Here is a 27,786-nt window from a genome sequence, read left to right on the forward strand (position 1 = left end):
CGGGATCTTTAGTTACAGCATGGAAACTCTTAGTTGCGGTAGGTGGGATTGAGTTCCCTGACCAGGGATAGAACCCCGGCCCCCTGCATTGGGAGCATAGAAACCCAGGGGTACCTATCTCCAGCTGAGACCTCTGCCCGCCAGATTCCCCACAGTCTTCCCCAGACAGCATCCCCAGGAGAAAATGTAGGCTGGATGAGGAAACACTGGCCGGTGAGACAGACAGGCTGGGTCTGTTAAGTGGTCAAATATACATTGAATATACATTCAAGTGGTCAATTTCAAGACCTCTTGTATTCAATGTATATACATTCAATGTACATTACTGTATATGCATTGAATGTATATTACTTAAATATGTATTACTGTGTACTGTTGTTAATTAGACTCTGGGGTCCAGAGTCTTAGCCACTGGACCCCCAGGGAAGTCGCTGTCCTAGGGGCATCTTGAAGAAGCTGTTGCAAAGGTTCCTGCACCTTTGCAGCGAAGTGGTTTCCGTCCGAACTATAGTGGTTGCCCCATCCATGACATGATTTCACTTTTAATGTTCCCATTACCCAGGGTCAACCACAGTCTGAAAATATTAAATTGACCATTCCAGAAATTAGCGATTCATAAGCTTTCAGTGGTATACTGTTCTGATCAGTGTGATGAAATCTCTCACTGTCCAGTTCCGTCCTTCCCAGGAGGTGGGTCACCCTCTTTCTCCCCCACATCCCGCCGTTGGTCTCCTAGTGGCCATCTTGGTTATCAGCCTGTCCTGGCATTGCACTGCTTGTGTTCAAGTGACTCTTATTCTACTTAACACTGTCCCTGAAGTGCAAGAGTAGTAATGCTGGCAATGTGAATTTGCCAAAGGGAAGCCTTAACGTGTTGCTTCTTTTTGACCACACCATGTGGCATGTGGGATCTTAGTTCCCCAGAGCAGGGATCGAACCTGTGCTCCCAGTAGTGGAAGTACAAAGTCTTAACCACTGGACCACCAGGGAAGTCCCTTAAAGTGCTTCTTTTAAGTGAAGAGATGAAAACTAATAAAGAAAAAAAAATCATATACTAAGGTTGCTGAGATCTACAGCAAGAGCAAATCTTCTACTCCTGAAATTGTGAAGAAGGGAAAGGAAATTTGTACTGGTTTTGCTGTCAAACCTGAAACTGCTCAAGGTATAGCTTCAGTGCATGATAAGTAAGTGCTCAGTTAAGATGGAAAAGGCATTCACTTTGTACAGTAAAATATTTTGAGACAGAGTGACTCATATAACTTTTATTATGATACACTCTATTATTGTTCTATTTTACTTTTCATATTATTGATCTCTCACCATGTCTAATTAAATTTAATCATAGGTGCGTAGGAATAAACAGCATATATATGTAGTTTGATACTATGTGTGGTTTCAGGATATCTGCTGGGGGGGTCTTAAACGTACCCCTCATGAACAGGGGGTCAACTGTGTTTGCTGAGTGAACCCAGATAACTGGGGCTCCATTTCCTCACCTGAAATGAGGACTAGGTGGTCTTGTTTTTTTCTTGGCTATGCCGAGTTTTAACTGTGGCATGTGGGATCTAGTTCCCTGACCAGGGATCAAACCCGGGCCCCCTGCACTGGGAGCCCAGGGTCCCAGCCACTGGACCCCCAGGGAAGTCCCGAGTAGGTGGTCTTCAAAGCCCCTCCTGGCTCCTGGAAGCCTGTGATTCTGGCTCATGTTTCCACATATCAAAGTCTCCGTCCTGCTCAAGCATCCCCCTCACCTGGGAACAGCCCCAGCCCCCCGTGGACATCAGTGCTGACAGCTGAATTCTGACTCTCCCACCCTACCCTCGGCAGCCCCTCTGTGTGATGGTGAATGCACACGTGTCCCCTCGTTCTCACTGCGGTGTGGCTCTTACCTTCTCAGGTTGTGCATGAGGGCACAGGCGTCAGCCGGCTCACAGCCTCTAGGTCAATCCAGGAGGAGCCGGTCCTGGAATCTCACGTCTCCAGCTGTTGCTAGATCCGACTGGTGGATGCCAGGTCCTGGCTCACCCTTTCCTGCCCCCACCCCCAGCTCTGGCCTATCCAGCTGCCCAGCAACTAGCGGTGGGCAGGGGGAGGGCCTCCCAGTCAGACAACCCCGCCGGCTCCCTGGCTTGGAGGAGGGAAAGTTGTGGAGGGAAAAGCTTAGCTCCACTGTCCTGTGAGACTCTCCCTTCCCCATGATGGTGTTTGGGCGAATTAGGCCTGCAGAGGCGGCCTGTGGTGGTCACCGTGGCAGGACAAAGCTCCGCTTTCACCCGGCCTGGCTTCCTCTCTGACTTGGGAAAGACAGCAAATCCCAACAGGAGATGAGCTCATGTCCTCGCTTTCTGCCATGTTGACCTTGGCCAAGGTGTAATTGTCTCCCGACACCCCCACCCCCACAGCCAGCCGTGAGGAGCAACAGAAGGAACACCATTTCCTCAGTTTTCCTGCCCTGAGTCTCACGGATGTGTGCGACCTTCGGGTCATACTGACCTTGTTCCTCTCTTCCTCTTTCCCCTCCTCAGGGTACGGCAGCTGGAGGGAGCTGGCCAAGGCTCTGGCCAGCAGAAACATTCCGGCTGTGGACCCGAATCTGCAGTTCTACCGTCCCCAGAGGCTGGGCCCCAAGGTACGTGGCAGGGTCAGCCGTCCCCTTGCTGCTGCCTTAACTCAGGTCCCCTACCCGCCCACCCACATAGCCCTGAGGGCATCCTCCGCTTTCCCGTGTTAGGAGAGGCAGAGCAGAGGGACGCCCTGGATGGCAGGCTGGTGTCCCAGGCTCTCCTACCTTGTGGGTAGAGATATCCATCCTGCCCTCCCTCCTCAAAGCCTTTATTATGTCTGAGCTGTCCAGGGAGGTGGCCTCCATCTCTGCAAGAGCAGGGGCTGGAGGAAGGACCAGCACGTCTCGCCTCCTGCTGGGGTGACTGGGCTGGTCCTCCAGTCACAATCCAGGATGCTGGCAGCCAAGAGTCGCAGATGATGTGGTAGACAGACACCCCTCCCTGCAAATAGCTGCAAATAATGGAGCATTTTCCTGATAGTGTTTCTTGGGCTGCTGGTCCCCAGAAGCAGCTCTGGGTAGGGGTTTGGGAATTCGAGGCCAGTTCAGCCTGGAGCCATAAGGTTGAGCTTCTGAGCCTAGAACAGATACTGCCCCCAAGGCTGGACCAGAGCCTAACTGACCCCATGGACCTACAGGATAGGGAAGAGCTGGGGTGTCCCCAGGGGGACAAATGTTAGGATAAATGAGTTACACCCTAAGGGGGTGTAGAGGAAGAGGGAGGTAGGGTCCCTGTCCTCAGGAGAGCCTGGTCTAATTAGAAAAAAATGCTTTTGGTATGGGAAGACTGAGAAAAGTCAGGAAAGCAGAAACATCCCAGAAGTGTACATTAGAGGTATGTTGGTGAGGGACGGTGTGTGGACCAGAAATAGGAATGTCCTTAAGTTGACAAGCTTCTGACAGCAGGACTGTGTCTCTTGACCCTCTGCATCCCCTCAGGCACGTTCAGGGGGCCCCGGTCCTATCGCCCCCTTCATATTCCCACCAAGTTCATTCTTCTCTGTTCTGCCAGGATCCAGGCTCAGCACGTGGTGGGAGTGGAAACAGCAGCTACCTGAAGTGGAATAAGCCGGTGCCCTGGCTCTCAGAGGTGAGGCTGCTCCTTGAAAGGCAGTGTTAAGAAAACAGTGTTGATATTAGTAGGTAACTCCAGAGGCCACAGAGCATTTTATTCTAGTGGTTATTATTAAAGTTTTTCATCCGGGGGCTTCCCTGGCGGTCCAGTAGTTAAGACTCTGCACTTCCACAGCAGGGAGTTTGGGTTCGATCCCTGGTTGGGGAACTAGGATCCCACATGCAGCTCAGTGCGGCCAAAAAAGAGGGGTTTTTTTTTTCCATCTAATTTGAAGAAAAAAGTTAGAGTTCCAGGCTCACTGAATTTTCTTCCTTAGCTAACATAGAGAAGTGCTGACATTTGCCGGGGGGCTTCCCAGGTGGCTCAGTGGTAAAGAATCCACCTGCTAACGCAGGAGCTTCAATCCCTGGGTTGGGAAGATTCCCCTGGAATCCACTCCGGTATGCTTGCTGGAAAATCCTGTGGACAGAGGAACCTGGCAGGCTACAGGCCGTGGGGTCACACAGAGTGGGACACGAGTGAGCAACTAAGCACAAAAGTACTACCATGTGCCAGGCTTTGTTTGTAACCTGTCAGCTTTATGACCCAGTAGGACAGCGTAGTGTCCTCATTTTATGGGTGAGAAAAGTAAAGCTCAAGAAAGCTATGGGACTTTCATGTCTATGCCAGTCCCCAGTCATAAAATTTGGCTTCCCAAACTGTCTTTCTTGGACCATTAAGTCCCATAAGATACTCCAGTCAGAAAGGAATCCATTGTGAAATATGGTTTAAAATCTATAGACATCCAACTTCCTGAAAATACATGTTGGTACGTGAAAGATGCTGAGTTCTGTCATCCTCTATTTGATTTGGTTTCTCCCAACACGTACCAAACTTATTCACCTCCCGAACTGCCTTTTTCCATTAAACTTTAGTGCTGTATGAAACCAGTGCTCTGAGGGACTTTATCCCAAGAAACTCTTGCTTTAGAAAATTTTTATAGAAAGCTGTCAAACATGTGAATAAAAATTGTCATAACCATCATCACACCTTTTGTTTATGTTGGACTGGACAGATTCTTTTTCTCTTGGTATAGAAACAGGCTTGGAGGTTTATTACAGACACAAGATTACCTGGAGTAAATGCTTGTGCAGACATTCCAGAGCAGCATGGTGATTTGGGGGTGAACATTTTAAATTTGGGCGTCGGACCATGCAACTTGTCCAGGCCTTTCTTGGCCGGGTGCTGGCGGCCAGCCAGTTGTCTTCATCCACACCTATCACCGGTTGGTCCCTACTGCCTGGGTGATTTCATTCCCAGTCCACCCATTTGCTGTGGGGCGAGAGTGAAGGAGGTAGTGTTATTTGAAATATGATGGTAGGTTATCTACCGTGAAATTGCCTCTGGTTAAATCCTGAGAGAGTGGATTACATCACTGGCACACCTGTACCAGGTGACATCATCGGGTAATTAGGCCCCACCCCACCTGGAGATAGTATTGTGAAAACCATTGGTCCAGCGATTCAGCCTTCTCTCCCTTGAGGCCAGTTTGGATCATTTTTCTTAATGAACCAATTATTTTGAAAGATTGTAACTACATCATAGTCTGCATTTATTAATCATTAATTCTTCCGCTTTTCTTGGCCAGTCAAGGATGGAGATATATATGAACTGTTTGCATCCTCTGTTGTGTCCAACTCTTTGTGACCCCATGGTCTATAGCCTGCCAGACTCATCATCTGTCCATGGGATTTTCTAGGCAAGAATACTGAAGTGGGTTGCCATTTCCTCCTACAGGGGATCTTCCCAATCTAGTGATCGAATCCCCATCTCTCACATTGTGGGCAGATTCTTTACCACTGAGCCATCAGGGAAGCTCTGAAGATATATCTATACATATCTTGATGAAAACAGTTCAGTTCAGCTCAGTTCAGTTCAGTCGCTCAGTCGTGTCCGACTCTTTGTGACCCCATGAACTGCAGCACACCAGGCCTCCCTGTCCATCATCAACTCCCGGAGTTCACTCAAACTCACGTCCATCAAGTCGGTGATGCCATCCAGCCATCTCATCCTCTGTCATCCCCTTTCCCTCCTGCCCCCAATCCCTCCCAGCATCAGAGTCTTTTCCAGTGAGTCAGCTCTTCGCATGAGGTGGCCAAAGTACTGGAGTTTCAGTTTTAGCATCATTCCTTCCAAAGAACACCCAGGACTGATCTCCTTTAGAATGGACTGGTTGGATCTCCTCGCAGTCCAAGGGACTCTCAAGAGTCTTCTCCAACACCACAGTTCCAAAGCATCAATTCTTCGGCACTCAGCTTTCTTCACAGTCCAACTCTCACATCCACACATGACTGCTGGAGAACAGTAACAAATAGTAAATAATGATTAAAATGTGATTAACTTTTAAAAGGAATAGTTGATCTTTTAGTAAGTGTTTAGCCTTTTGGTGATAAAGGCCTGATTTCCACTGACTTTGGTATTTTATTATTAAAAGTGGCTTTTTACAGCGAATTCGCTGGCAGTCCAGTGGTTAGGACTCCGTGCTCTCACTGCTGGGGGCCAGGATTCAGTCCCTGGCTGGGGAACTAAGATCTTACAAGCCACCCAAAGCAGCCCAAAAAAAAAAAAAAAAAAAAGAAGAAGAAGAAGAAGAAGAAAAGAAAGTGGCTTATAAAATCCTCCTCACAACCCGCATGAATCTTCAGGGAATCACCAATCCAGTCTTCTCATTTCACCACCTCCTTCACTCTCGCCCCACAATTGGTGACCAGGGATTGAACCTGGGTCCCCTGCACTGGAAGGTGGATTCTCACCAATAACTGTCAGACTCAGGTCCTGACAGTTTAGATAGCTCACATATGCAGTCGTCCAGCTGCATGGGGCCCTCTCCTCTAGCCCTCCGTGGGGACCTCTATTCCCTCTCCTTACCTGTCTCCTGCCTTTGGACTTACAGTTGCAGCCGGAAGTGCTTTACTGAGCATCTGCTAGCTGTCCGGGGCTGTCAGGTTGCACTGTTATCACCCCTTTCTGGGCAATGGCTTCCAAAGGGGTTGACCAGTCACTCCGCAAGGTGGCAAAGCTCCTGCAACCCTCCCCTGTGGGCGAACATGGACAGAACACGGGAAGGCTGCCTGTGGTTTCTTCTTTGACTGGCTGCCCTCCCCAGCCTTCAGCTGGCAGCTCAGAGTCTCAGAGGCCAGAAGTGGCTCTCCAGCGCAGCAGGCTTAGTCACCGCTCTGCCGTTCAGATGGGGAGCAGACAGCTGGTGGGCAGGGCTTCATGGCATAACTACCCTCAGACACCGTCCCTGTCAGACCAAATCATGAGACTCTGACTAGCAAACCCCACTAATTAACAAACCTCAGGGGCAGTCCATTCACTTACCATCGGTATTCGGTCCACTGGCCAAACACTGTCTGCTACTCTGCTCCCCCTACAAAGCCAGCATCGTTACAGGAAAGAAATGTGGTGGATACAGAGTCAGATCAAAACAAGCTGGAGTCCACGGGTCATGTCGCGTGGGCTCCGTGACTCGGTGTCTCTCTCCCGAGGGCTGGGATTCTGACTTCCCTTCTCAGGCTCCACCCCGCCCCTTTTTTTCCCTCTAACAGTTTTATTGAGATATAGTTCATGTACTGTATAATTCATGATTTTAAAAGATGTATTTAGTGTCAGTGATGGATCTCAGTTGCAGCATTCCAACTTAGTTGCTCCAGTTGCATGTTGGATGTTGGTTTTCTGACCAGGGATTGAACCTGGGTCCCCTGCATTGGAAGGTGGATTCTTAACCTCTGGACCACCAGGGAAGTCCCTATAATTCACCCAGTTAATGTGTACAAGTCAATAGCGCTTAGTATATTCATAGAGTTGTCATCCATAACTATCAATTTAATATTACTAGGTTTTCGTCACCACTAAGGGAAACCCCTCACCTAATAGCCTCACTACCCCCAGTCCCCAGCCCCCAGGAAATGCTAGTCTAATCTGTCTCTCTGGATCTGCCCATTCAGATAGACTCTCTCTATATGAAGACTCTCTTCATACAGACAGACTTGTACTATACATGGCCTTTTTGTCTGGCTTCTCTCACTTAGCATTATGTTTTCAAGGCCCATCCATGTGGCAGCGTTTGTATCAGGACTTCATTCCTTTCTCCGGCTGAGTAATCTTCCACTGTGTGGACGGACCTCATTATCTTTTCCTCAGAAATGGGTGTTTGGGCTGTTTCTGCTTTCAGCTCCTGGTAATAATGCTGCTGTGGACGTTTGTGTGTAGATCAGACCTGCCTTTTTTCAGGGCCCTGAACCCCCACCATCACATACGTGGTCACCATGGGAGGTACAAGTGACATCACAGTTCAGTCACAGAGCATCTATTCAAAGGGGGGTAATGTCCCCCACTAGGATTTCACCAGATAGGGCTCTGGTCCCTTCCTCCATCCAGAGAGATCTCTTACCCAGAGTTGGGAGCCCCTCGATTCCCAAGGGGAGCTCACTTGAGGGGCAGGTATAAGCAAGAATCCAGAGGCTGTAGAGACTCTAAATAGTCTGGAGTACAGGCCTCAGTTGTCCTGCTGGGTGAAGGTCACATGGTCCTGCCAGGTGTGCTGGTCTTGTAAGTGTGAATCTGGCCAAGCAGCAGCCTGGTCCATGCTCACACCAGTGCTGGGCTGCCCCACCACCCCCGGGAGGTGGACCACCTGCACGCCGTCTGCATCTCAGCCTCTGCAGTAACCCTGGCCCAGGTGGCTCGTACTTCCACCTGTCTCTCCTCCAGGGAACCCTTTCCATCTTTGCATCAACACTGGTACCAACATCTCTAGTGGTTATAGGATAAATGAAGGAACATACGGCGCCAGGTTTAGCTTCTCTGAGCACTTGTTCCCTTGGATAATTAAGATGTGCAAGGAGTCCCGAGGAGGGAGCTGTAACTCTGCCTGGAGAAATTGTAGACGCCCAAAGAGGGATTTGAGAAGAGCCTTAAAGGATTCTTAAATTCTTAAACTAGAATTTGCTGGGTGGGGGAAGAAAGGAAAAGGCCTTCCAACCAGGAATCGGTTTGCAAAGGCAGAGAGGAGTGTGTGTGGGTGGAGGGCAGGTGTGACTGGGAGAGGGGCGAGGTGAGGCCGGAAAGCCAGGTTTTGTCCAGAAGCCTCTGGGAACCCTCAGAGGTGTGAGGCGGCGGAGTGGCATGGTCAGATCTGTCTTTAGAAACTTTTTTTTTTCCCCCAGTTTTTATCTATTTATTTGGTTGCACCGAGTCTCAGTTGCAGCATGTGGGGTCTTAGATCTTCTTTGCAGCCTGTGGGATCTTCAGCTACGCGTGCAAACTCTTAGTTGCAGTGGAGTCTTAGCCACTGGATCGTGAGGCAAGTCCCCGGATCTGTCTTTAGAAAGACAGTTCTGCAGGTAGTGTGAGGAAATCAGTGGTGGGAGACACCTCCATCCTGTTGGGAGGCTCTGTGAGGCCAGCGAGGCCTGGCAGAGGCCCTGTCGTGGTGGAAGGCAGTGGGCATTCCCAGGTGAGCACCCACAGGCAGTATTCATACCCCTACATGCCCTCCCAATTCCACAGGGTTCATTGCTCTGTGTCCTTGGGGAGTCAGTTTGCCTCTCTGGGCTCTAATAGTGTCAACTCTGAAAGGAAAAGGTTCAACAGGTATCTTCTCCGCTGCGTGTGACTGGACGTTTCAGGTCCGTCTTTGGCCATGGATGTGCTCTGGCCCTGGCAGTAACCAGTGCTCCTCCCTGGGCCTTAACCCTGCTGGATGGTGAGAAGGGGGCAAAGGGCAGTGCTGACCAGCCCGAGTCCTACATCCCTGCCCGACACAGTGTCTCCAAAGCTTGGAGGGACTCAAACCAAGGTGGGGTCGCCATCAAGGCCTGGGGAGGAAGAAGGTGCTGACTAGTCCCTCAGGGGACCCCTGCCTAGAGCCTAAGAGGGGTGAGGGGTGGCTGGAGGGTGGGCTGTGGACTGAATCAGGGCTCTAACTCCCAGGATGTGGACACTTTCGTCCACCTGCCTGGGTTTCCCCTGTGGCTCAGGCCATGGGGCAGGTAGGGGCAGCCAGCTCCCTCCTCCCTCGTCCTTCCCCTGTCCCAGCCCCTGTGGCCTCTGGCCCCCTGGCTGAACAAGCAGACTTCTGGGGGTGTCCCCCCCTACCCTCTGTTTTCTGTGGACTCAAGAGTCTCCTGGGGAGGGGCAGGGAGGGGGTCGGCTTGGAGGAGACAACTGGGTCTTGTAAACAGGACTCAGGAATTTCCCCAGAAGTGGCACAATGTCCCCATTCTTTCCTTCCAAGCAGCCCCAGGCCGCCCCTAACCTACGCGGCCCGCATTCTCTCTCTCACCCACCCCAGCCTCCCACTCACATTCCAGGGAGCGATGGCTGCTCCCCGAGGTCCCCAGGCTGCCGAGCCCAGGAAGAGCCAAGCTCTGAGGGGATGGGGTGACTCTCCAAGTGGGGACGGGGGACCCCTCCAGCTGCACCTCAGGTCTTGGCAGGCCCATCGGGGGGTGGGCTCTGGCCGGTCTCTTCTCTCTCCCCCTACCACCGTCCCTCCTCCAGAGCTCTTGCTGAAGGCCTTCTTTGTGGGAAGGCCTTCCAGTTCCGGTATCCCCTCCTCTGTCTCCCTAAGGCCACTGGGATTTGGTATCTGATGGTAGGAAGGGAGGGCCTGTTCGTGTGGCCTGATGGGGTCCACCTCCCATAATCTAGAGGTGAGGGGTGTGGGGAGAGGGGAGAGTAAGATGGGGCACCTGAAGCGCTATGTTCAGATGATTTGGGACAGGTTCCCCCTCCCTCCCCTCCCCACTCCCCACCCTTCCACCCACTGGAGTCCTGGCTTCCTGCCCATCCCCTCTCCCCCAGCGGGTCCCTGTGCTTCCCAGCTCAGTCCTGTGCCCACCGGCCCCCAGCCTAGGAGGGGAGGGGACCTGTTCGCTCTTACTTTCCCTTGGCTGCCCCTGAGCCCCAGGTACCTGAGCAGTGGTCCATGAGAGGCTCTGACTCTCGGGAGAGCCAGCCTCAGGACCCTCTGCCAGCTGAAGGGGCAGCTCAAAGACCGGGGGGTGAGGTTTCATCCAGGCCAGACAGCCACGCGGCTTTCCTCTTTTGAGGCTGAAGGTGTGCGTGCGTGCTAAGCCGCTTCAGTCGTGTCCGACTCCACCCGGCTCCTCTGTCTGTATTCTCCAGGCAAGAATACTGGAGTGGGTTTCCATGCCCTTCTCCACGAGACCAAAGGGAAGGGGGGCAAACCGGCTGAAACCCAGCCTGGGGCCTCCCTCCCACCACTCTGTCCTGCCTGTAACCCCCCCTTGCCTGGGGGATGCAGACCAGCCCCCTTCCCATGTGGGAATAGCCGGGAGTGTATGTGTGTGTGTGCGCATGTTCATGCATGTGTGCATCTGCGTGTGAACACGTGCAAGGCCAGAAAAAACAGACCAGGCCTCGGGGTCAGGCCATGCAGCCACGGGGCCGAGGATGGGAAAGGGGCCAGCGTGGACCGTGACCTTGAACAGTGAGGTGCTGGGCTGGGCAGGCCAGGCCTCTGTCTCACACTCGCTCCTCCCCATCCCCGCAGTTCCGCGGCCGTGTCAACCTGCACGTGTTTGAGGACTGGTGTGGCAGCTCTGTCCAGCAGCTGCGGAGGAACCTCCACTTCCCCCTGTACCCCCACGTGAGTGCCTCCCGCCCCCTCCCGCCCCGCTCCTGGCTCTCACCAGTCCTCTCCCCCCGCAACTTCTGCCTCGCTCCTCTTCCTTGCTTTTTCTGGTTCATCTCCTTTCCTTTATCCCATGGACGCCCTTCATCTGCCCACACTATCTCCCTTGTTCCCTCCTGAGAAATCCTGTCCATTTCCCTACCTTCCTCATGGCTCACAGTATGGTTCCCCAGGGGCCACCACATCCAGTTGCGCGGTTGTGTACTGTTCAAGGTCTGAATAAAGAAGCACGTGGGAGCCTGTACCCGGTTCTACCTGCCTCCCTCCCATTGTCCCACCAGCCCTGAGCAGACCCATCGCTTCACTTTCCTCTTCCCTCCCCGGGTAATGATCCCCCGCTTTCCCGGCACAGATCCGCACAACCCTAAGGAAGCTGGCCGTGTCTCCCAAGTGGACCAACTACGGCCTCCGCATCTTTGGCTATCTGCACCCGTTCATGGATGGTGAGGCCAGCCCCACATCCTGCCTTTCCCCTTCCTGTCTGAGTTCTCGGGGTGCCTAGGCATGTCGCCTGCCCTGGGCTGGCTGGACCGTTAGCCCACTTTCAGGGGAGCAGGGTTTGGACGTGGTGAGGCCTCATGCATGCCCCCAGGTGGCCACTTCACACCCTGATTTGCAGGGTCTGAAACTAGCTTACCCCTCTCTGTAAGTGTCCCCCTATCCACGGAGTCTCCCAGGTGTAGAAACCCCTGCTTTACAAAGCAGGCAGGCTGGCACAAGGCCCCACAGAGAATTTAGTCTCTGAGACGTGAGTGCCCCCTAGGGGAAGTCTCGTCCTGCCCTCACCTGGGAAACCACCCCCCATGCCCAGGGGAGATCCAGTTTGCCATCGCTGCCGACGACAACGCAGAATTCTGGCTGAGCCGGGACGACCAGGTCTCCGGCCTGCAGCTGCTGGCCAGCGTGGGCAAGGTAGGGTCTGCTCAGCCCCACAGGCCCTCCTGTCCCCCCAGGAGCCAGGTCACACACCTCCATCAGGACACTCTTACAGAGGGATGGACAAGATGTGGGAGAGAACAGACCTGGAGAAGACTCAGGTCTAGGCCACACCCATCCTGGTCCTGGTGCCGGGAATTGTGTGGCTTCTCAGGTTGCATTGCGGGGAGCACTTTGAGGAAAGAGAGTTGCTTCTCAAGTGGTCCTGAGCCCCCTCCCATCCCTCAGCATCTCCCCTCCCTGCTCCTCCCACCTCCCTCCTTTCTCCTTGTCTCCTCACTCATCACTCCCACCCTCCCCCTCTCCCACACCTCCAGACCGGAAAAGAGTGGACTGCCCCTGGAGAGTTCGCAAAATTCCGGAGTCAGATTTCGAAGCCGGTCAGGTGAGTATGGGTCATGATGAGCAGCAGATCCCCCAACCTCCTTCCCAAACGGAGGCAGGCTGGGAGCTGGGCCCCAGGCGGACCCCTCTGCCACCCAACCCCCCGTCACAGAGGTCCAGCAACCCAGGGCCCCCTGCATTTCAGGAGAATGACAGAGACCTTCTGGACCATCTTTCTTCACTTTACAGATGAAGACCCGAGACCGAGAGAGGGCTGTGACTTTATGAGAGTCACACAGATATTGAGTGGCACTCAGGGCTGGGAAACAGAACAGGTCTCCTTTCTCTCTGCCCGTTTTCTCCATCTCTGGATAGATCTACAGCTGCGCAGCCCAGAGTCCCGCTGCGCTTTCTGTGCTGCACAAAATTCTGGATGGCGGCGACCCCTGGGCAGGCAGAGGGAAGGCCCGTAGTGGCTGGGGCGGGAACTAACCCAGCCTCAGAGCGCCACCTGGTGGTAGGCACACATGCATGCACACACACGGGCAAGAACACGTGGGCTTGATGGTTCCTGGAGTGGCTGGGGCGGAAACTAGCCCAGCCTCAGAGCGCCACCTGGTGGTACACATGCTCGCACATGCGTGCACACACACCCACAGCCACGCACCACCCATCCAGGAGAACATGTGTGGGCTTGATGGTGCCCGTGCTGGTGTTGGTGGTGAAACAGGCCAGCTCGCACAAAGCACTGGCTGTGCCAGCCCCCGTGGTCGCCACTGCCCATGTGGCTCAGGGGAGCAACTGAGAACCGGGGCTGAGACCCAACTGCCTGGGTCCAAACACCAATGGGGCCACTTATTACCTGGTGACTTCGGGCAAATTACCCAAGATTTCTGCACCTTAGCATTCTTATCTACAAACAGGGGTTAAGTGAGTTCGAATGTATAAAGCACTTAGCCTGGGCTCCCCAGGTGGCTCTGTGATGAAGAGTCCACCTACCAAAGCACAGAAGACTCAGGTTTGATCCCTGGGTTGGGAAGATCCCTTGAAGTAGGAAATGGCAACCTGCTCCAGTATTCTTGCCTGGAAAATTCCATGGACAGAGGAGCCTGGCGGGCTACAGTCTGTAGGGTTGCAGAGTCAGACAGAATTAAGTGTGCGCACACACACACACACACACACACACACTTGGTGCTCACACATAGGAACAGCTCTCTAAGGATTAGCACTGTTATTTCACGTGTCTCCCTGAGTGTTCTGGGAGGTTTGCGCTGTCATTATCCCATCTCACGGGAGGGAAAACTGAGGCTGCCCCGTCAGTAAGTGGTGATGGGGATTGTGACCCAGACGCTCAGCGGCAGATCTGAGGGACTGGGGCAAGGAGGGAGGGACCGGGGTTGTGTGGTGCTGGGAGGCAGCCCCTGTGCCGTCTCTCCCGCCAGCCTGGCAGCTGCCCGCCGGTACTACTTCGAGGTGCTGCACAAGCAGAATGACCAGGGCACCGACCATGTGGAAGTCGCAGTGAGTGCTCGCTGTCCCCTCGGCACCCACCTGGCCGCCCCTCTGCCTGCTTCGTCAAACCTTGTTCCCAATCAGCCACCTCTGAGCCTTCACATCCTCCCTCCCCTCTTCCAGTGGCGGCGGAATGCCCCTGGGGCCAAGTTCAGCATAATCGACTCTGCTTCCCTGTCCCTCTTCACAAGTGAGTGTCCTGCCCAGCCTGGGAACGAGGCCAGGTGGGCCAGCCTGCCGGGCTCTGCCTGCTGGGGGGCCTGGCATGCGGAGGCCAGAACCCCACATGTGAAGGGTGTGGGATGAGGAGCAGAGGCCAGAGGAACACCATGGTCAGAGGTCCTGAGCCCTCGGGGGTCAGTGACCTGGGAGGACTCTCTGCATGCTCTCGGAGTCCTTGCCCCAGAACAGTGCCCATCCACCCCCACACAGCATTATCTGCATGATTCCAAGGCGCTCCAGAAACTGTGAGGCTCAGTCCAGGTGAAAAAAACTTCAGAGGGCAGCCAGGCCCCTACTTTGCAGGTGAGCCGCCATGGTTCTTGCACAGCCGTGGCCAGGGGAGAGAAAGCGTGCTGACCTGCTTTCTGGCTGCAGCCCGTGGACTCTCTGATCACACTCATCATGGCTTGTGATATCCTGTCTGGAGGCCCCACAGAGCAGTCTCCGCCGGCGGGTATAGCCCGCGTGGGCCCAGGTGTAGGAGGAGCGGGCGCAGCAGAGGCCCTAGCAAGAAGGCAAGGCGGGTCTGGAGGAGCCCAGGAGATGGCGGGCAGTGTGTGTGGAGGGCAGGAGGAAGTAAGAAATGGCACGTTTGACTCACAGAAGAGGGTGGTCATGGGGAAGAGATAAGGTGGGTGAGGGGAGGCTGCTAGCGACCAAGCAAGAGGCCACAAGGTCAGAGCAGGAGGGCCAGAAGAAGGGAGAGTTGGAATCAGTGTGAACCAAGAATAAAGAAGCCCGCAGCAAATTCAGGTTGAAAACCTATAAGATGGGCCAGACATTGCCAGCCTCTAGCATAGAAGGAAAACTCTGTGGGCCAAGGCAATTGAACCCTCAGGCAGAAAGCAAACACCCCTGGAGGCCGGAGGGAGGTGCTGAGCCTCAGGGTGCCCTGCTCACCTGGGCATGGGCTTAGGCCTGCTAGGGAGCCTGAGGCAGACACCCTGCATTCACACTCAGCTTTGCCAGCCTGTCTGCTGTGTGATTTCAGGCACAAGACTTTGCTTCCATTCGCCCGAGTTCTTTGTCTGTAAAGTAGGGATCATGCTGTACTTAAGTCACAGCAGTGACGAAGATTAAAATGGTTGATATTTGTCAGACACTCGGAACAGTGTCTGGCTTATTACGTAGAAAGTGCTTTTCACGTATTTGTTAAGCTGAATATACTTCTAAGGACAGATTTCTAGCAGATGGCAGGAAAGCATTTTGAGCAGGAGGTGGCTTTTTCCAGTTCACGCAGAACTGTGGTGTGTGCCAGCCATGGGACTGGTTGGGGGGTCCAGGGGAGAGAAACAGCTGAAGCCACAGGTTTTGGGGGCACAGCTTTGGGGGGCAGGGATTGGGCACACCCTATACAGTACCTGATGGCTGTATGTTCCCTGATGGCTCCAGCAGGTAAGGAGTACACCTGCAATGCAGGGAGCACAGGGGACGCAGGTTCAGTCCCTGGGTCGGGAAGATGCCCTGGCAGAGGAAATGGCAACCCACTCCAGTAGTCTGGCCTGGAGAATCCCATAGACCGAGGAGCCTGGAGGGCTATAGTCCAAAGGATTGTAGCGTCAGACACAACTGATCAACTAAACACACACACACACAGACTGTACCAGGTTGTGGGGCGGCTGGTCCTGGAGCCTTGACCTGGCCCCTTCCCAGCCCCTCGAGAAGGCAGGGGCCTGGCTTCTGGGCTGGCTTCTCTGGGAGTCACGGCTGTCCTGCTCTTTCCTCCCTGGGCCCAGATGAGACCCTCCTGAGGATGGACGAGGTGGACCACATCCCGCAGACAGCAGCCAGCCACGTGCGCCCCCCAGACCCCCTTCCCACTGACGAACAACCACCTGCCGACATGCTGCGGCCCGACCCTCGGGACACTCTCTACAGAGGTAAGACCTCACCACGCACTTGCCCTCTGGCCTGGGGATGTACTGCCAGGCCTGTGGTGTCAGGGAGGAGACTCGGGAGGCTTCTATCCTGCACAGTGTCCCCAAACCAGAGGCTTTTTGCTTTCACGTATGTGAAATAGAACACATGTACAGAACAGTGCAGAAATACAGACGGACCGCTTCACAGTCGTACCGATCATTACAGAGCAAACGTGTCAGGACAAGAAGCAGAGCCAGAATCCAGACAGGCCCCTGCAATCGCAGGTATCAGCTTCTCACCGGACTCTAGCTCTTGTCCAGTGAGAGAAGCGTGTCCCCACTAAGGCACTGGGGCCTTAAACTGTCAGGGGCATTTACATTTTAAAAGTTGACGTGGACTTCCCTGAGGGTCCAGTGGCTAAGACGTCTCGCTCCCAGTGCAGGGGGCCCAGGTTTCATCCCTGGTCGAGGAACTAGATCCCACACGCCACAACTAAATAGTTCACATGCTGCAGCTAAGACCCAGAGCAGCCAAATAAATACTATAAAATAAAACTTAAAAGATGGCATGTCCCCTTCCCCCCACCCCCACGCCCCTCCATGACAAGTGGAAGGAAATTCGGTTACTGACGCTGTACTCGGGTGAGGCTTTGTGGCCTCTTGGAAGTTTCGAAACCTGTTTTGAGACTGGCTGTGTACAGCGATCCTAGCGCTCTACTGTGCCTTGAGCCGGGGACTGTGTCCAAGCTCCTTGTCTCCAAGGTGCCCTGTGAATGCCATCCCCACCCTCGAGGGGGGGCCAGCTTCGTTTAGCAGCCTCAACCACCGGATGTGGACTCTCTCACGAGCAAAGACAGACACGTGCAGGCTCCGGGCTGCAGCCCGCAGCCCTCAGCCACCTCCTTCCACCTCCAGTGCCTCTGATCCCCAAGGCTCAGCTCCGACACGTCCTGCCTGACTGCCCCTACAAGCCCAGCTACCTGGTGGACGGGCTCCCTCTGCAGCGCTACCAGGGACTCCGGTTTGTAAGTCTCGCCTGGGCGACAGGGGCTGGAATGGGAGGGGCTGGCTGAGGCTGACCCCTTCCTCCCCACGCCACACCCCAGAGGCCCTAGGCCCGGAGAACTGGCACTCCACTGTGCCCAGCCTTCCCACACCACACCGCTGGTATTCCGCGGGTGCCCATCCTGGGCGGGCAGCCCTGCAGAGCCTGGTGCTGTGCAGTGTGTGGCCTGGCCAAGGCCTCCTACCCTCCACCCAAGGGCAGTGGTATTTGTTAAACTATAGACAAGGCGCTGGGGAGGTGAACTGTGGAGAGGCTCGGCTTTAGAGAACCCAGAGCCCGTGTGGAGGCCGAGAGGTGGGGTGATGCTGGGCTCCTGGGCCCAGAGATGATGGCGGGGGAGACTGGAGGCAGGACAGAGGGCCGGGGGCAGCTGTGGGGCAGGGTTGAGAGGGTTTTGGTGGCCGTGGCCTAGAGCTGTGTTTGAAGGGGGGCAAAAAGCAGTGTAGGGAGTAGCGGGGTCTGGTCTTGGGGTGCTGTCGGCCGGAAAGGCCACAGGAGGAGAGGCGGGTGGTCTCAGCTGCAGCTGGATGAGCTGGGGCAGGAGATGGGAAGTGGGCACCGGGGAGCCCAGCTCGGGGGCACGTGCCACCCCGGTGCCAGGAGGGGGTGTAAAGAGTGGCCGGAATCCAGATGCTTGGTCCACAGCAGCCCCGTGCCTTCCTCCTGTGCCCACCAGATTCACCTGTCCTTTGTTTACCCTAATGACTACACTCGCCTGAGCCACATGGAGACCCAGAATAAGTGCTTCTACCAGGAAAACGCCTACTACCAAGACAGGTGAGGCACTGAGTCGGGGGAGCCAGGAGAGCTCCCTGGACCAAGGAGGCTATGAGGGCACTCCACCGGGGGCCTTGGCTTTTCCTGGGCGCTTCACACACACATGCGCGTGCACACACATATATGTACACACATGCACACACGCTCACACCCCTCTCCCCCGTACCCCCAGTCAGCTGTGACCTCAGAGCTCCCCTCCTCCCCACTGCAGGCTCAGCTTTCAAGACTACATCAAGATTGACCAGCCTCAGAAGCAGGGCTCAGAACAGCCAGGTAGAGTGATGGCCGAGCCTCTGGGCCAGGCTGGAGGATGACAGTCCAGACTGGGCCAGAACCACCCCCAGGAGCTTAGAATGCAAACCCTGCAGCCCCTTTCCCCAGGCCTAAGAGATGGGGAGCAGCCCTTCGTCCCCTTAACTTCCAAGACACAAGTTGGGATGTTTCAAAAGTGAGGTGGTCCAGAGGAGGAGATTCAGGGCCCTGGCGGACATGCCCTGAAGGCCCGAGGGCCTTGCCTGCCCTGCACTTAGGAAACTGCCCTACAGAAGCACTGTCCTCCCACGGCCTCTCACTTTGCAGGGCTGGGGCCTGACCCCAGCCATCCGCTGGGCCCCTGCTAGCACTTTTTCTATCCCTCATGTTACCACCCTTGACAACAACGCTTTATACCGATGGAGACACTGGGTTAGTTGAGGCTGAGTAACTCACCCTGGGTCTTTCTGGGGACCTTTGCCCATCTCACATCTCTGGTCCTCAGCTGTCTTCTGGGTCTTGTTGGGGAGAGGTTGAAAAGCCCATGTGAGGGATGGTTTTAACAGCAGGTTTCGAGGATGGCCTTCTAGAAGAATCCCAGTATGGAGATGCGGCAGAGGATACCCCTGCCCCTGATGGCCAGAATGCCAGGATGCCAGTGGGGAAGACAGGCCCCCCCACAGCTCCTGGGCAGGATGCCCCTGACCGCCGCCTCCAAAACCTGCGGAGACTCCTGGCTCGGGCCCAGGAGGGCCTGGCAGCACCCCCTCCCTGGCAGAACTCCACAGCCTCCCTCCCCATGAGGCCCAGCACCGCCACTGCCCAGCTAGCAGACAAGAAGGCGAGGAAGCCCAGCCTCGAGCCCTACCAGGCTCTGCAGCATCCTGACAAGTGGCCCCCGGAACCCCTGGCCGGGCGCTCACCACCAGCGAAGAGGCCCAGGCCCTCTGGTGCCAGTCCCGGGAAGATGCTCGGGCGGTCTCAGTGGCTGAACCAGGTCGAGTCGTACATCGCAGAGCAGAGAAGGGGCGATAGGATGGAGCCTCCAGACCCCAGGGTGGGCTGGCCCGAGGAGCAGGATGTGGTGGTGGCAGTAGGTGGCCAAGAAGGACAAACAGAGGGTGAGGCCGAGGGGGAGGATGAGGGGGAGGACGAGGAGGATGTGAGCGAGGTGTTGGAGTACCTGTCCATGTTCGACCCGGTGGTGAACTGGGAGCAGACCTTCAGCGCCCACGACCTGGACTTCCAAGCGCTGCGGACGGACTGGATCGACCTGAGCTGTAACACGTCGGGCAACCTGCTGCTTCCGGAGCAGGAGGCGCTCGAGGTCACGCGGGTCTTCCTGAAGAAGCTCAACCAGAGGATCCGGGGGTAAGGTAAAGGGCTCTTGGGCCGGGCGGGGAGGGGCGTCTGGGAGGATGCATGCCTTCAGGTCTTGGTCCCACCATCGGGCAAGGTCTGAAACCCTCAGGGCCTGGCCCTGGGCATGGGCTGAGCTCTGGGAATGTGCTCTTGCAAGGAGCCAGTAAAGAGGTGGAACTAGCAAAACTGGCTTTAAAAAGACACCCTGAGACCCCAGATGCGGGCTGGAAGGGCGGCGGCAGAAGGCACGACTGAGTGCTTGTTTTTTTTTCATTCATTCGTTTGTTTTCAACCCACTGATATTTTTCTAATTGAGATAAAAGGAATATATCATTTAATTCACCATTTAGGAGTGTACAGTTGAGTAGTTTTTAAGTATATTTAGAATGTTGTGCAGCCACCACCCCTATCTGATTCTAGAATGTTTTCCTCACTTTTAAAAGAAATCTGGTTAGCAGTTTACCTCCTTCCTCCCAGGCTCTGGCAACCGCTGCTCTGCTTGTTCCCTGTAGATTTACCTACGTCAGACATTTCGCATGTGTCTGGCGTCTGCCACTTAGCAGGTGCTTCCAAGGCGCGTGCACCTTGTAGAGTGTATCAGTGCCTCATTTCTTTATGTCATATTCCACTGTCTGGGCAGACTACATGTCTGTTTATTCATCAGCTGATGGACATTTGGGTTGTCTCCACCTTTTGCTCTTAAGAATGATGCTGCTATGAACATTCATGTACCGGGTATTTGCGTGACCCTGTTTTCAGTTCTCCTGGGTAAATTCCTTGGGATTGAATGGCTGGGTCATAGAGTAACTCTAGGTTTAACATTTTGAGGAGCTGCCAACTCTTTTGCAAATCATCTGTACCATTTTACGTTCTCATCAGCGGTGTATAAAGGCTCCAGTTTCTCCATAATCTCACCAATTCTAATTTTGCTTTTTTTGAAAATAGCCACGCTAGTGGATGTGGAGTGGTATTGCACGGTGCTTTTGATTTCATTTCCCTTGTGAGTAGTGACGTCGGGCCAACCAGTCAGCATTTCCAATCGTCTGTCGTGTCTCTTCTTTTAAAATTATTCTTTTATTAGCCATATGTGTTTTTTAAAGTTCATTTATTTTTAGGCTGTGCTGGGTCTTTGTTGCTGTCTAGGTGTGGCATGCGGACTCAGTCGCTGTGGCACACAGGCTCAAGAGCTGGGGTACACGGGCTTAGTTGCTCTGCGGTGTGTGAGATCTTTCAGGACTAGGGATCGAACTCACATCCCCAGCATGGGCAGGCGGATTCTTAACCACTGGACCACCAGGGAAGTCCCCATTGTGTCTTTTGCACTGTTGACTGAACAGAGCTGTGTAGTAATGAGGGTTAGCTTCTGAAGGAATCTCTTCACTATGACTCATGCCTCCACCTTACATGCTGAATACTTAGGGTCTTAGAGCTCTAAGAGACTAGCTCATCCATCTCTATGGATCCTTTTTTTAAAGATGATGGCAGTGCTCACTGGAATGGGTAAGCATCATATGAGCATGTTAACCAGCCGCAAAGCTGGGCAAAGCCCGGGGTCTCCTGACGCATGGGGTGGAGTGACAGAAGCCTCCCACCCTTTCTTCCAGGAGGTACCAGCTTCAGCGCATTGTGAATGTAGAGAAGCGGCAGGACCACCTCCGTGGGGGCCGCTACCTCCTGGAGCTCGAGCTCCTGGAGCAAGGCCAGCGCCTGGTGCGGCTCTCGGAGTTCGTGTCCACGCGTGGCTGGCAGGGCGCTGATGCAGTGAGCGGGAAGGAGGCCGAGGCCCTGAACCTGCAGGGCCTGGTGTGGAGCCCACATGACTTCCAGAGGCATGTCCCAGGTGCCCGGGCCCCAGAGCCCAAGCTGTGCTGGCCCCAGGGCTTCTCCTGGAACCACCGCGCCGTGGTCCACTTCATCGTGCCGGGTGAGCCTCCCGCTGCCTAGGTGCCCTCAGCCGACCAGAGGCCTCATGAGATAGCAAGCACCTGGTCTCTGCTCCCTGACGTGATCTCACAGAACCTGGGGGAAAGACCACCATGGGAAACTGAGGCTCACGGGAACAAAGTAACTGGTCTCAGGTGACCTGGGCCGTCAGGGCAGCAGCTGAGAAGGACGGCTGACCGGCTGACCGGCAGCTCTTCCTGTGGAACCTGCCTGCAGGGTTGGGATTGAACAATGGGCCAGGGCTGCTGGCCTGGGGCAGTGAGATAGGGAGGGGCTTGGGGAATGGGCTGGCTGGTTTTCATAAAGAGAGAGGGAGAGGGGAGCCAGTCACAGGAGTAGACCGGGTTAGAGGGGGTCAGACAGGAAGTGCAGGGTGATCATGGGGTGGACAGCTGGTGGGTTGGACTGTCAGGGCCCAGGAGGGTTACTATGAGAGCAGATGACAAGCTCCAGCTCCAGGCTTTCTGCGGGGCCCTGCCTGGGAGGCTGTGCAGGGAGGGGTTGGAGAGGCCCCTGTACCAGGAACTTTCCCGCTGCCCTCCGACCCCCACTGCCCTGCTAACCATTCTCATAGCCACATTGCCCTAAGCAGAGGTCCAATGGGACTCCTGATCACACAGGACCTGGGAGTAAAGAGGCACTCCTTTGCATTGCTCCACTTCTTTCTCCCCACCCCGCTGGGCAGTGAAGAACCAGGCACGCTGGGTGCAGCAATTCATCAGAGACATGGAGACCCTGTCCCGGGTCACCAGCGACCCGCACTTCAATATCATCATCACCGACTATAGCAGCGAAGACATGGACGTCGAGACGGCCCTAAAACAGTCCAAGCTGCGGAGGTGAGGGTGTTCCCAGTGGGGTACAGCCTGAGCAACCTCTTAAAGTCCTATCGGTGCCCTGATTCCCAGTCTAGCTTTTCCCAGAGGATTCACCCACCCAGAGTCCCATCCCAGCAGCCTGCATCACCTCTGTGCTGCCCGCCAGCTTCCTCCTGGGGCCATCACAGCTGGGTCCTGAGGCTCAACCACTCTTTTGCTCTCCCTGCAGCTACCAGTACATGAAGCTAAGGGGGAATTTTGAACGCTCGGCTGGACTCCAGGCTGGTGTGGATCTGGTGAAGGTAAGCAGCCTGAGAGGGGCCTGGGAGACAACAAAGGCTGGTGAAGAGACCCTCAGATGGCCAGCTCCTTGGGGAGGAAGGCGCAAGACACATGGTTTTCTGTGCTACTCTGCAGGGCCAGGGCCAGGGTGGGAGCATTTGTCCAGAGTCCCCAGCATCCACGAAGCCAGTCAGGGTTCCCTCTCTGATCACGAGAATTGTGCCCCAACGCCCAGGGCCATGGAAATACGTCCAACACTTTGTTTCACGCAAGCTTGTTGGTCACTGAAATGGGAGAGAGCCAGAGGATGGTCCTAGAGTGTCCTGGGCTCCTCACCCTGGTCTAGGGGGACTGCTGATGCCCCCATCTGTCCCCAGGACCCGCACAGCATCATCTTCCTCTGCGACCTCCACATCCACTTCCCAGCTGGCATCATCGACACCATCCGGAAGCACTGCGTGGAGGGCAAGATGGCTTTCGCCCCCATGGTCATGAGGCTGCACTGCGGGGCCACCCCTCAGTGGCCCGAGGGTGAGTCTGCCCTGGGCTCGGGAGGGTAGGAAAGACCTCTATGCCTTGGTGCTTAACCCAGAGCTGGAGACAGTCCTGTCTACCGAGGCAGCACCCCTTCTCCATCCCTTCCCCTTCCCCGTCTCCACTCACCTGGCAGCCCTGCTCACCTGGGCAGACCACGAAGTGGCCCAGGGCTGAGCTGACGGGAGCGGCAGCAGCAGCAGCAGCAGCAGCAGCAGCAAGGCTGAACACTTCCTGTGTTTTCCCCTTCATTTGTTCGTCAGACATTTACCAAGCACTTACTATGTGCCAGACTGTGTGCCCGCTCAGGATGCAGAGATGAGAGGTTTCCTGCATGGAGAGGGAGCCAGGCATGGCTGCACCCTCAGGGGCTGCTGTTGGCAGAGCCTCCTGGGAGCCTGTCACCAGCCCTTGGTCCCTCTCTGGGGGACTGCTGCCTTCTCTGGACCTGGAAACTTAGCTCAGAGGGCTTTCCCCACAAACAGGAAAAGGGCTCATACAGATGAGAGTCTTCCGCCTCCCAGAAAAGGCTCTAGGGGTGCAACCCTGGAGCCCCCTCCTGGCCCGGGTTCAGCTCCCCTGGGGCTTGTCTGTCTGCAGGCTACTGGGAGGTGAACGGATTCGGGCTGCTAGGCATCTACAAGTCAGACCTGGACAGGATCGGCGGCATGAACACCAAGGAGTTCCGAGACCGCTGGGGTGGAGAGGACTGGGAGCTGCTGGACAGGTGACTGGAGAGGGGCCTGGGGAGGAGCCTGGGGCAGGGGCGGGGCTAGAGGCCCCCAGGTCCAGCCCCCTTGGGCCCACTGGCTTGGATTCCTTTCTTCACTGATACTGAGCTATTGGAGGGGAACCTGCCTCTGCCTGTGTGGCAGGGCGGGCGTGGAGGGTGCTTGGCAGATGATTAGGGAAGGGCACAGACTCTGAGCTGCAAGGGTGTGAATGGTAATGTTGTCCACCAGGCACCCCCTTGCCCACCTGGGAGAACACAGCTGGGGAGGAGGCTAGAGTTTGGGGGCTTGAAGAGAGTCAACACGGGTCAGCATAAGAGCCAGTGTGGACTGTTGGAAGCATCGAGTATCCAGGAGGCTCTGGGTCCCTGGAGCCCCGGGAGAAGGGAGTGCTGGGGAGGAGGACAGGCTGGCAGGATGCAGGGAGAGGGCGTTTCAGAGCGTGTGTGTGGGTGGTGAGCAACCGCGAGGCTTAGTCTGAGATTCTGCCTCAAAATTCCTCAGGAAATTCGCCACCAAGGGGAGGAGGGGGAAAGTGGATGACACCTTGAGATTTGAGCTTTAGGGGTGAGGGTGAAGTAGCGAGAGGACAAGAATCCAAGAGAGAAAGGATGTAATTGCTGAAGCAGCGCCCAGAGGAGGTAGATGGGGCAAGGTCAGGGGCCCTAGGGGTAGGGGACCCTGGCGAGGAAGAGGCACTCTTCTCCCTGAAAGACCAGACACCTCCCCACCGCCTAGTCACTGGGCACCTGACTGGGCAGGCAATGGACATCCTCCACCGCCTTCTTAGTGGACATCCTCCACTCCCCAGACTGGGAGGGACGTGTGGTCATCTCCGTTTTCCAGATTAGAAAACTACGCCTCAAGGAGAAGTTAACGACTTGCCCCAAATCTCTCAGCTGTGACTGTCTTGAAAACCTGATCTGAAAACTTAAAAATCGGATCTGTTTGATTATTCCCTAGAGGGCAGGCAGGCAGGCAGGCAGGAAGGAAGGTGACAATACTAAGAGGATTTAAGGTGCAAACGAGGGCCGGTGAGGGAGCTTGTGTTAGATAACACAGCTCCCATAAAGCTCCACAGCCAGACCCCAAAGCAGAGAGAAGCCTGGTGTTACCTCCACCCCTGGGGGAAAGCAGACCTCCACAGTTCTGCCTCCTCTGAGGCCCAGGGAGTAAGAAACTGCTCCATATTCCAGTTATTGCCACCTGCTGGGAGCACAGGCCTCCCAACAGGCTATGAGCGTGGGAAGGGTAAGGGGGTAGGAGCTGGGACAAGGTCTGCTTCCCAACTCCCCCTCCCTCCATCAGACAGGGCGGAGGGACCCCTGCCGGCCGACCTCCAGGTGTGCTGAGCACTTGCGCCCTTCTTCACTGATCTCACCGCATCCACCGCTGTGTCCATTTATCCTTTGCAGGGAGAGAGGCTCTGAGACACGGCCCAGGCCGTTTGGCTCTCTGCCCCACCCCTGCCCCATGGGAAGCAGCCAGGGCCTGGTGGGGCCGTGGCAGGCGGGCTGGCCCTCTCCCCACTGCCCTTGGTGCTTCTGTGGCTCATCCCGCCATCCTCCCACCCAGGATCCTCCAAGCCGGCCTGGAAGTGGAGCGTCTCTCCCTCCGAAACTTCTTCCATCACTTCCATTCCAAGCGGGGCATGTGGAACCGCCGCCAGATGAAGATGCCGTAACCCCAGCGTGGGGGGTGGGGGGCGCCCGCTGGACCGATGGCTTCTGGCACCTGGACTGCAGTGGCCCGGCCAGTGCCCGCTCGCTGCCAGAGCGGGAAGGGAGGGCAGCAGAGGCCGTGGTGGGCCTAAGCAGCCTCCGAGTCGGTACCCACTGCCCCGGCAGCCATCCTCCGCCTCTGGGCCTCCGGGGCCAGGAGACAAGACAGAGATGGCAGAGTTCTCAGGAAGGGCCGTGGGACCAGGTCGAGGGGTGAGCCCAGCCTGGCCACACCGCACTGACCAGCAGGTGCCTTCCAGTGCCCACTCAGGGCTCCTGGGGGTAGCGGCCATGGGCTGGAAGCTCTTCTATTGGACGGATTTTATTGGGGTTTTACTCTTTTTTAACAGAAAACCAAAACCACACATGTCCAGACCCAGCATAGACTGTGAGGGGGGTGGAGTTGTGCATTTATAGGAAGGGCACTCCCTCCCTGCATACCTCAGACCCATGGGTGCGTCCCTGGGCCCTGGACCAGGCAACTGGGGAGCTGGCCCCACGTGGAGCAGTTCGCAGCTGCCCTGCAGGTCCTTGCCTCCAGGACACACACCTTCCAGGTAGCTGACCGACAGCTGGCCGCCGATCAGGGCATTAACCTCACCCTCCAGCCGCACTGACTCCAGACTGACTGGAAGCACAGAGTGGACCAACTCCTCCCAGTGCCTCAGGGGGTTGGGGGCCAGGGAACCAATGGGGGTGGTGGTCTCCTGGCTCCCCGGTGGAGGGCGGACATGCAGCACAGGCGAGGGAGGGTTGGGGGGTGATGCCAGGGGCTAGAAGCCCCCTTCTGTCCTAGCCACCTGTGAGCCGGGCCTTTGGGACCACATGAAGCAGAGCGGGGAAAGGATGAGGGGAGGGGTGAGGTCCAGGGGGAGGGATGAGAAGGGAAGCCGGGAAGCCTGAGTCCTCGCAGCCCAGCCCCCTCCTGCCGCCCCGTAGGGAGGAAGAGGAGAAAGACCCTCTGAACTAGGGAATGGAAGGGAGGCCCGGCGGGGAAGGTCTGGGGAGGTGAGGCGAGGATGTCCACAGAGCGGGAGCAGGACTGAAAAGTGAAGCTGTTTCAGGGAGCACAGCCCTCGGCCTCTGGGGCCTGGGGCACCCTTTCTGTCACCTAGATTGCATCGCACACTTCTCTTGCACTAATGATCCCAGGTGCCTCTAGACTGGGGATGTTTCTACTGCTGCTGCCTTCTGCGTTGCTCTTACTCACCACTGGTGCCCTGGACGCAGCCTCGCAAACCCCAGCGTCTGTGAGGAAGGGCCCAGAGCAGGTGCGGCGGGGCCCGGGAGGCCAGTCCGCTGGGCCCAGACTCAGTGTCGTGATGGAGTCCAGGTCTCGGCGTGTGGAACTGCAGGGTCTGCCTGGTGGGCCCCGCGGTCACCCAGAGCATGAATTTGGCCTACAGGAGAATGGAGCCCCGCAAGAACCTTCTGGAGGTTGACGAGAACCCCTGCCTCCCACCTAAAAAATCAGGAAGGTCATAATAGATTGTGGCTTGTGGATGCTCGATCTGCCCTCAGGCTATGGCCTTTTATGGTCCTGGCTCACACGCCGTGCTTTCCGGGAAGGACTGTAGGGAGTAGATGAGAACTGCGGCTGCCTGGGCGGCCAGGTTTCTTCCTGGGGCTACTTTTATCACTGGGCGTTGCCCAGCAAGGCCTGAGTCCACCCAGATGGTCCTCCTGCTTCACTCCTCCTGAGGACAGGTGTCTGCCCAGCCTCCCCTTCCCGGCCTGCTACCCCCTCTGCCCCAGCCAGTGCCTTGCATTCTGTGTTTGTTACCTCCACACCATCTGCCTTAATGGAGGGGGCCTGGCATGGCCCCTACTCGGTAGGGAAATGTGTAGGGTGAGGGGAGGGAAAGCGTTAAATACAGCATCTTCTCAGAAAACAAAATGCCCTTGTGTTTTCCTATTGCCCATCAAGGTGGGAGAGGGCTGGGCAGAGGACCCAGGCTCAAGTGGCCATCTCTAAGCTCTGAGGCCTCCAGTGGACATGCCAAGGACTCTCCATATCACCCTTCATCACCTGTATGTCTGTGTGTCGGCGGGGGGGGGGGGGGGGGGGGGGGGGAAGGCGGGCGCGCAGCCTTCCCTGCGGTGTGG

General features: G+C 55.9%; 1 protein-coding gene across 2 annotated transcripts in view; it reads left to right on the top strand.

The window, feature by feature from the left end:
* The window catches only part of B4GALNT3 (beta-1,4-N-acetyl-galactosaminyltransferase 3), a 98,141-nt gene extending 70,564 nt beyond the window's left edge, over nt 1-27,577 (top strand). Inside the window, exons 2-20 of one of the 2 annotated variants that reach the window (XM_042247674.1) lie at nt 2,526-2,629; nt 3,576-3,653; nt 11,200-11,295; nt 11,693-11,783; nt 12,152-12,252; nt 12,594-12,661; nt 14,043-14,121; nt 14,236-14,302; nt 16,071-16,214; nt 17,109-17,218; nt 17,936-18,036; nt 18,248-18,309; nt 18,855-19,659; nt 21,255-21,574; nt 22,280-22,433; nt 22,642-22,714; nt 23,072-23,225; nt 23,829-23,955; nt 25,535-27,577. In XM_042247674.1, coding sequence (XP_042103608.1) covers nt 2,526-2,629; nt 3,576-3,653; nt 11,200-11,295; nt 11,693-11,783; nt 12,152-12,252; nt 12,594-12,661; nt 14,043-14,121; nt 14,236-14,302; nt 16,071-16,214; nt 17,109-17,218; nt 17,936-18,036; nt 18,248-18,309; nt 18,855-19,659; nt 21,255-21,574; nt 22,280-22,433; nt 22,642-22,714; nt 23,072-23,225; nt 23,829-23,955; nt 25,535-25,643 — 2,843 coding nt within the window. In that variant the 3' untranslated portion in view covers nt 25,644-27,577. The remainder of the gene's footprint in view (nt 1-2,525; nt 2,630-3,575; nt 3,654-11,199; nt 11,296-11,692; nt 11,784-12,151; nt 12,253-12,593; nt 12,662-14,042; nt 14,122-14,235; nt 14,303-16,070; nt 16,215-17,108; nt 17,219-17,935; nt 18,037-18,247; nt 18,310-18,854; nt 19,660-21,254; nt 21,575-22,279; nt 22,434-22,641; nt 22,715-23,071; nt 23,226-23,828; nt 23,956-25,534) is intronic. The other variant, XM_027968017.2, reaches the window with a different exon arrangement.
* The last annotated feature ends 209 nt before the right edge of the window (nt 27,578-27,786 follow it).

Source organism: Ovis aries, chromosome 3, assembly GCF_016772045.2.
Source record: "Ovis aries strain OAR_USU_Benz2616 breed Rambouillet chromosome 3, ARS-UI_Ramb_v3.0, whole genome shotgun sequence".
Taxonomy (NCBI): domain Eukaryota; kingdom Metazoa; phylum Chordata; class Mammalia; order Artiodactyla; family Bovidae; genus Ovis; species Ovis aries.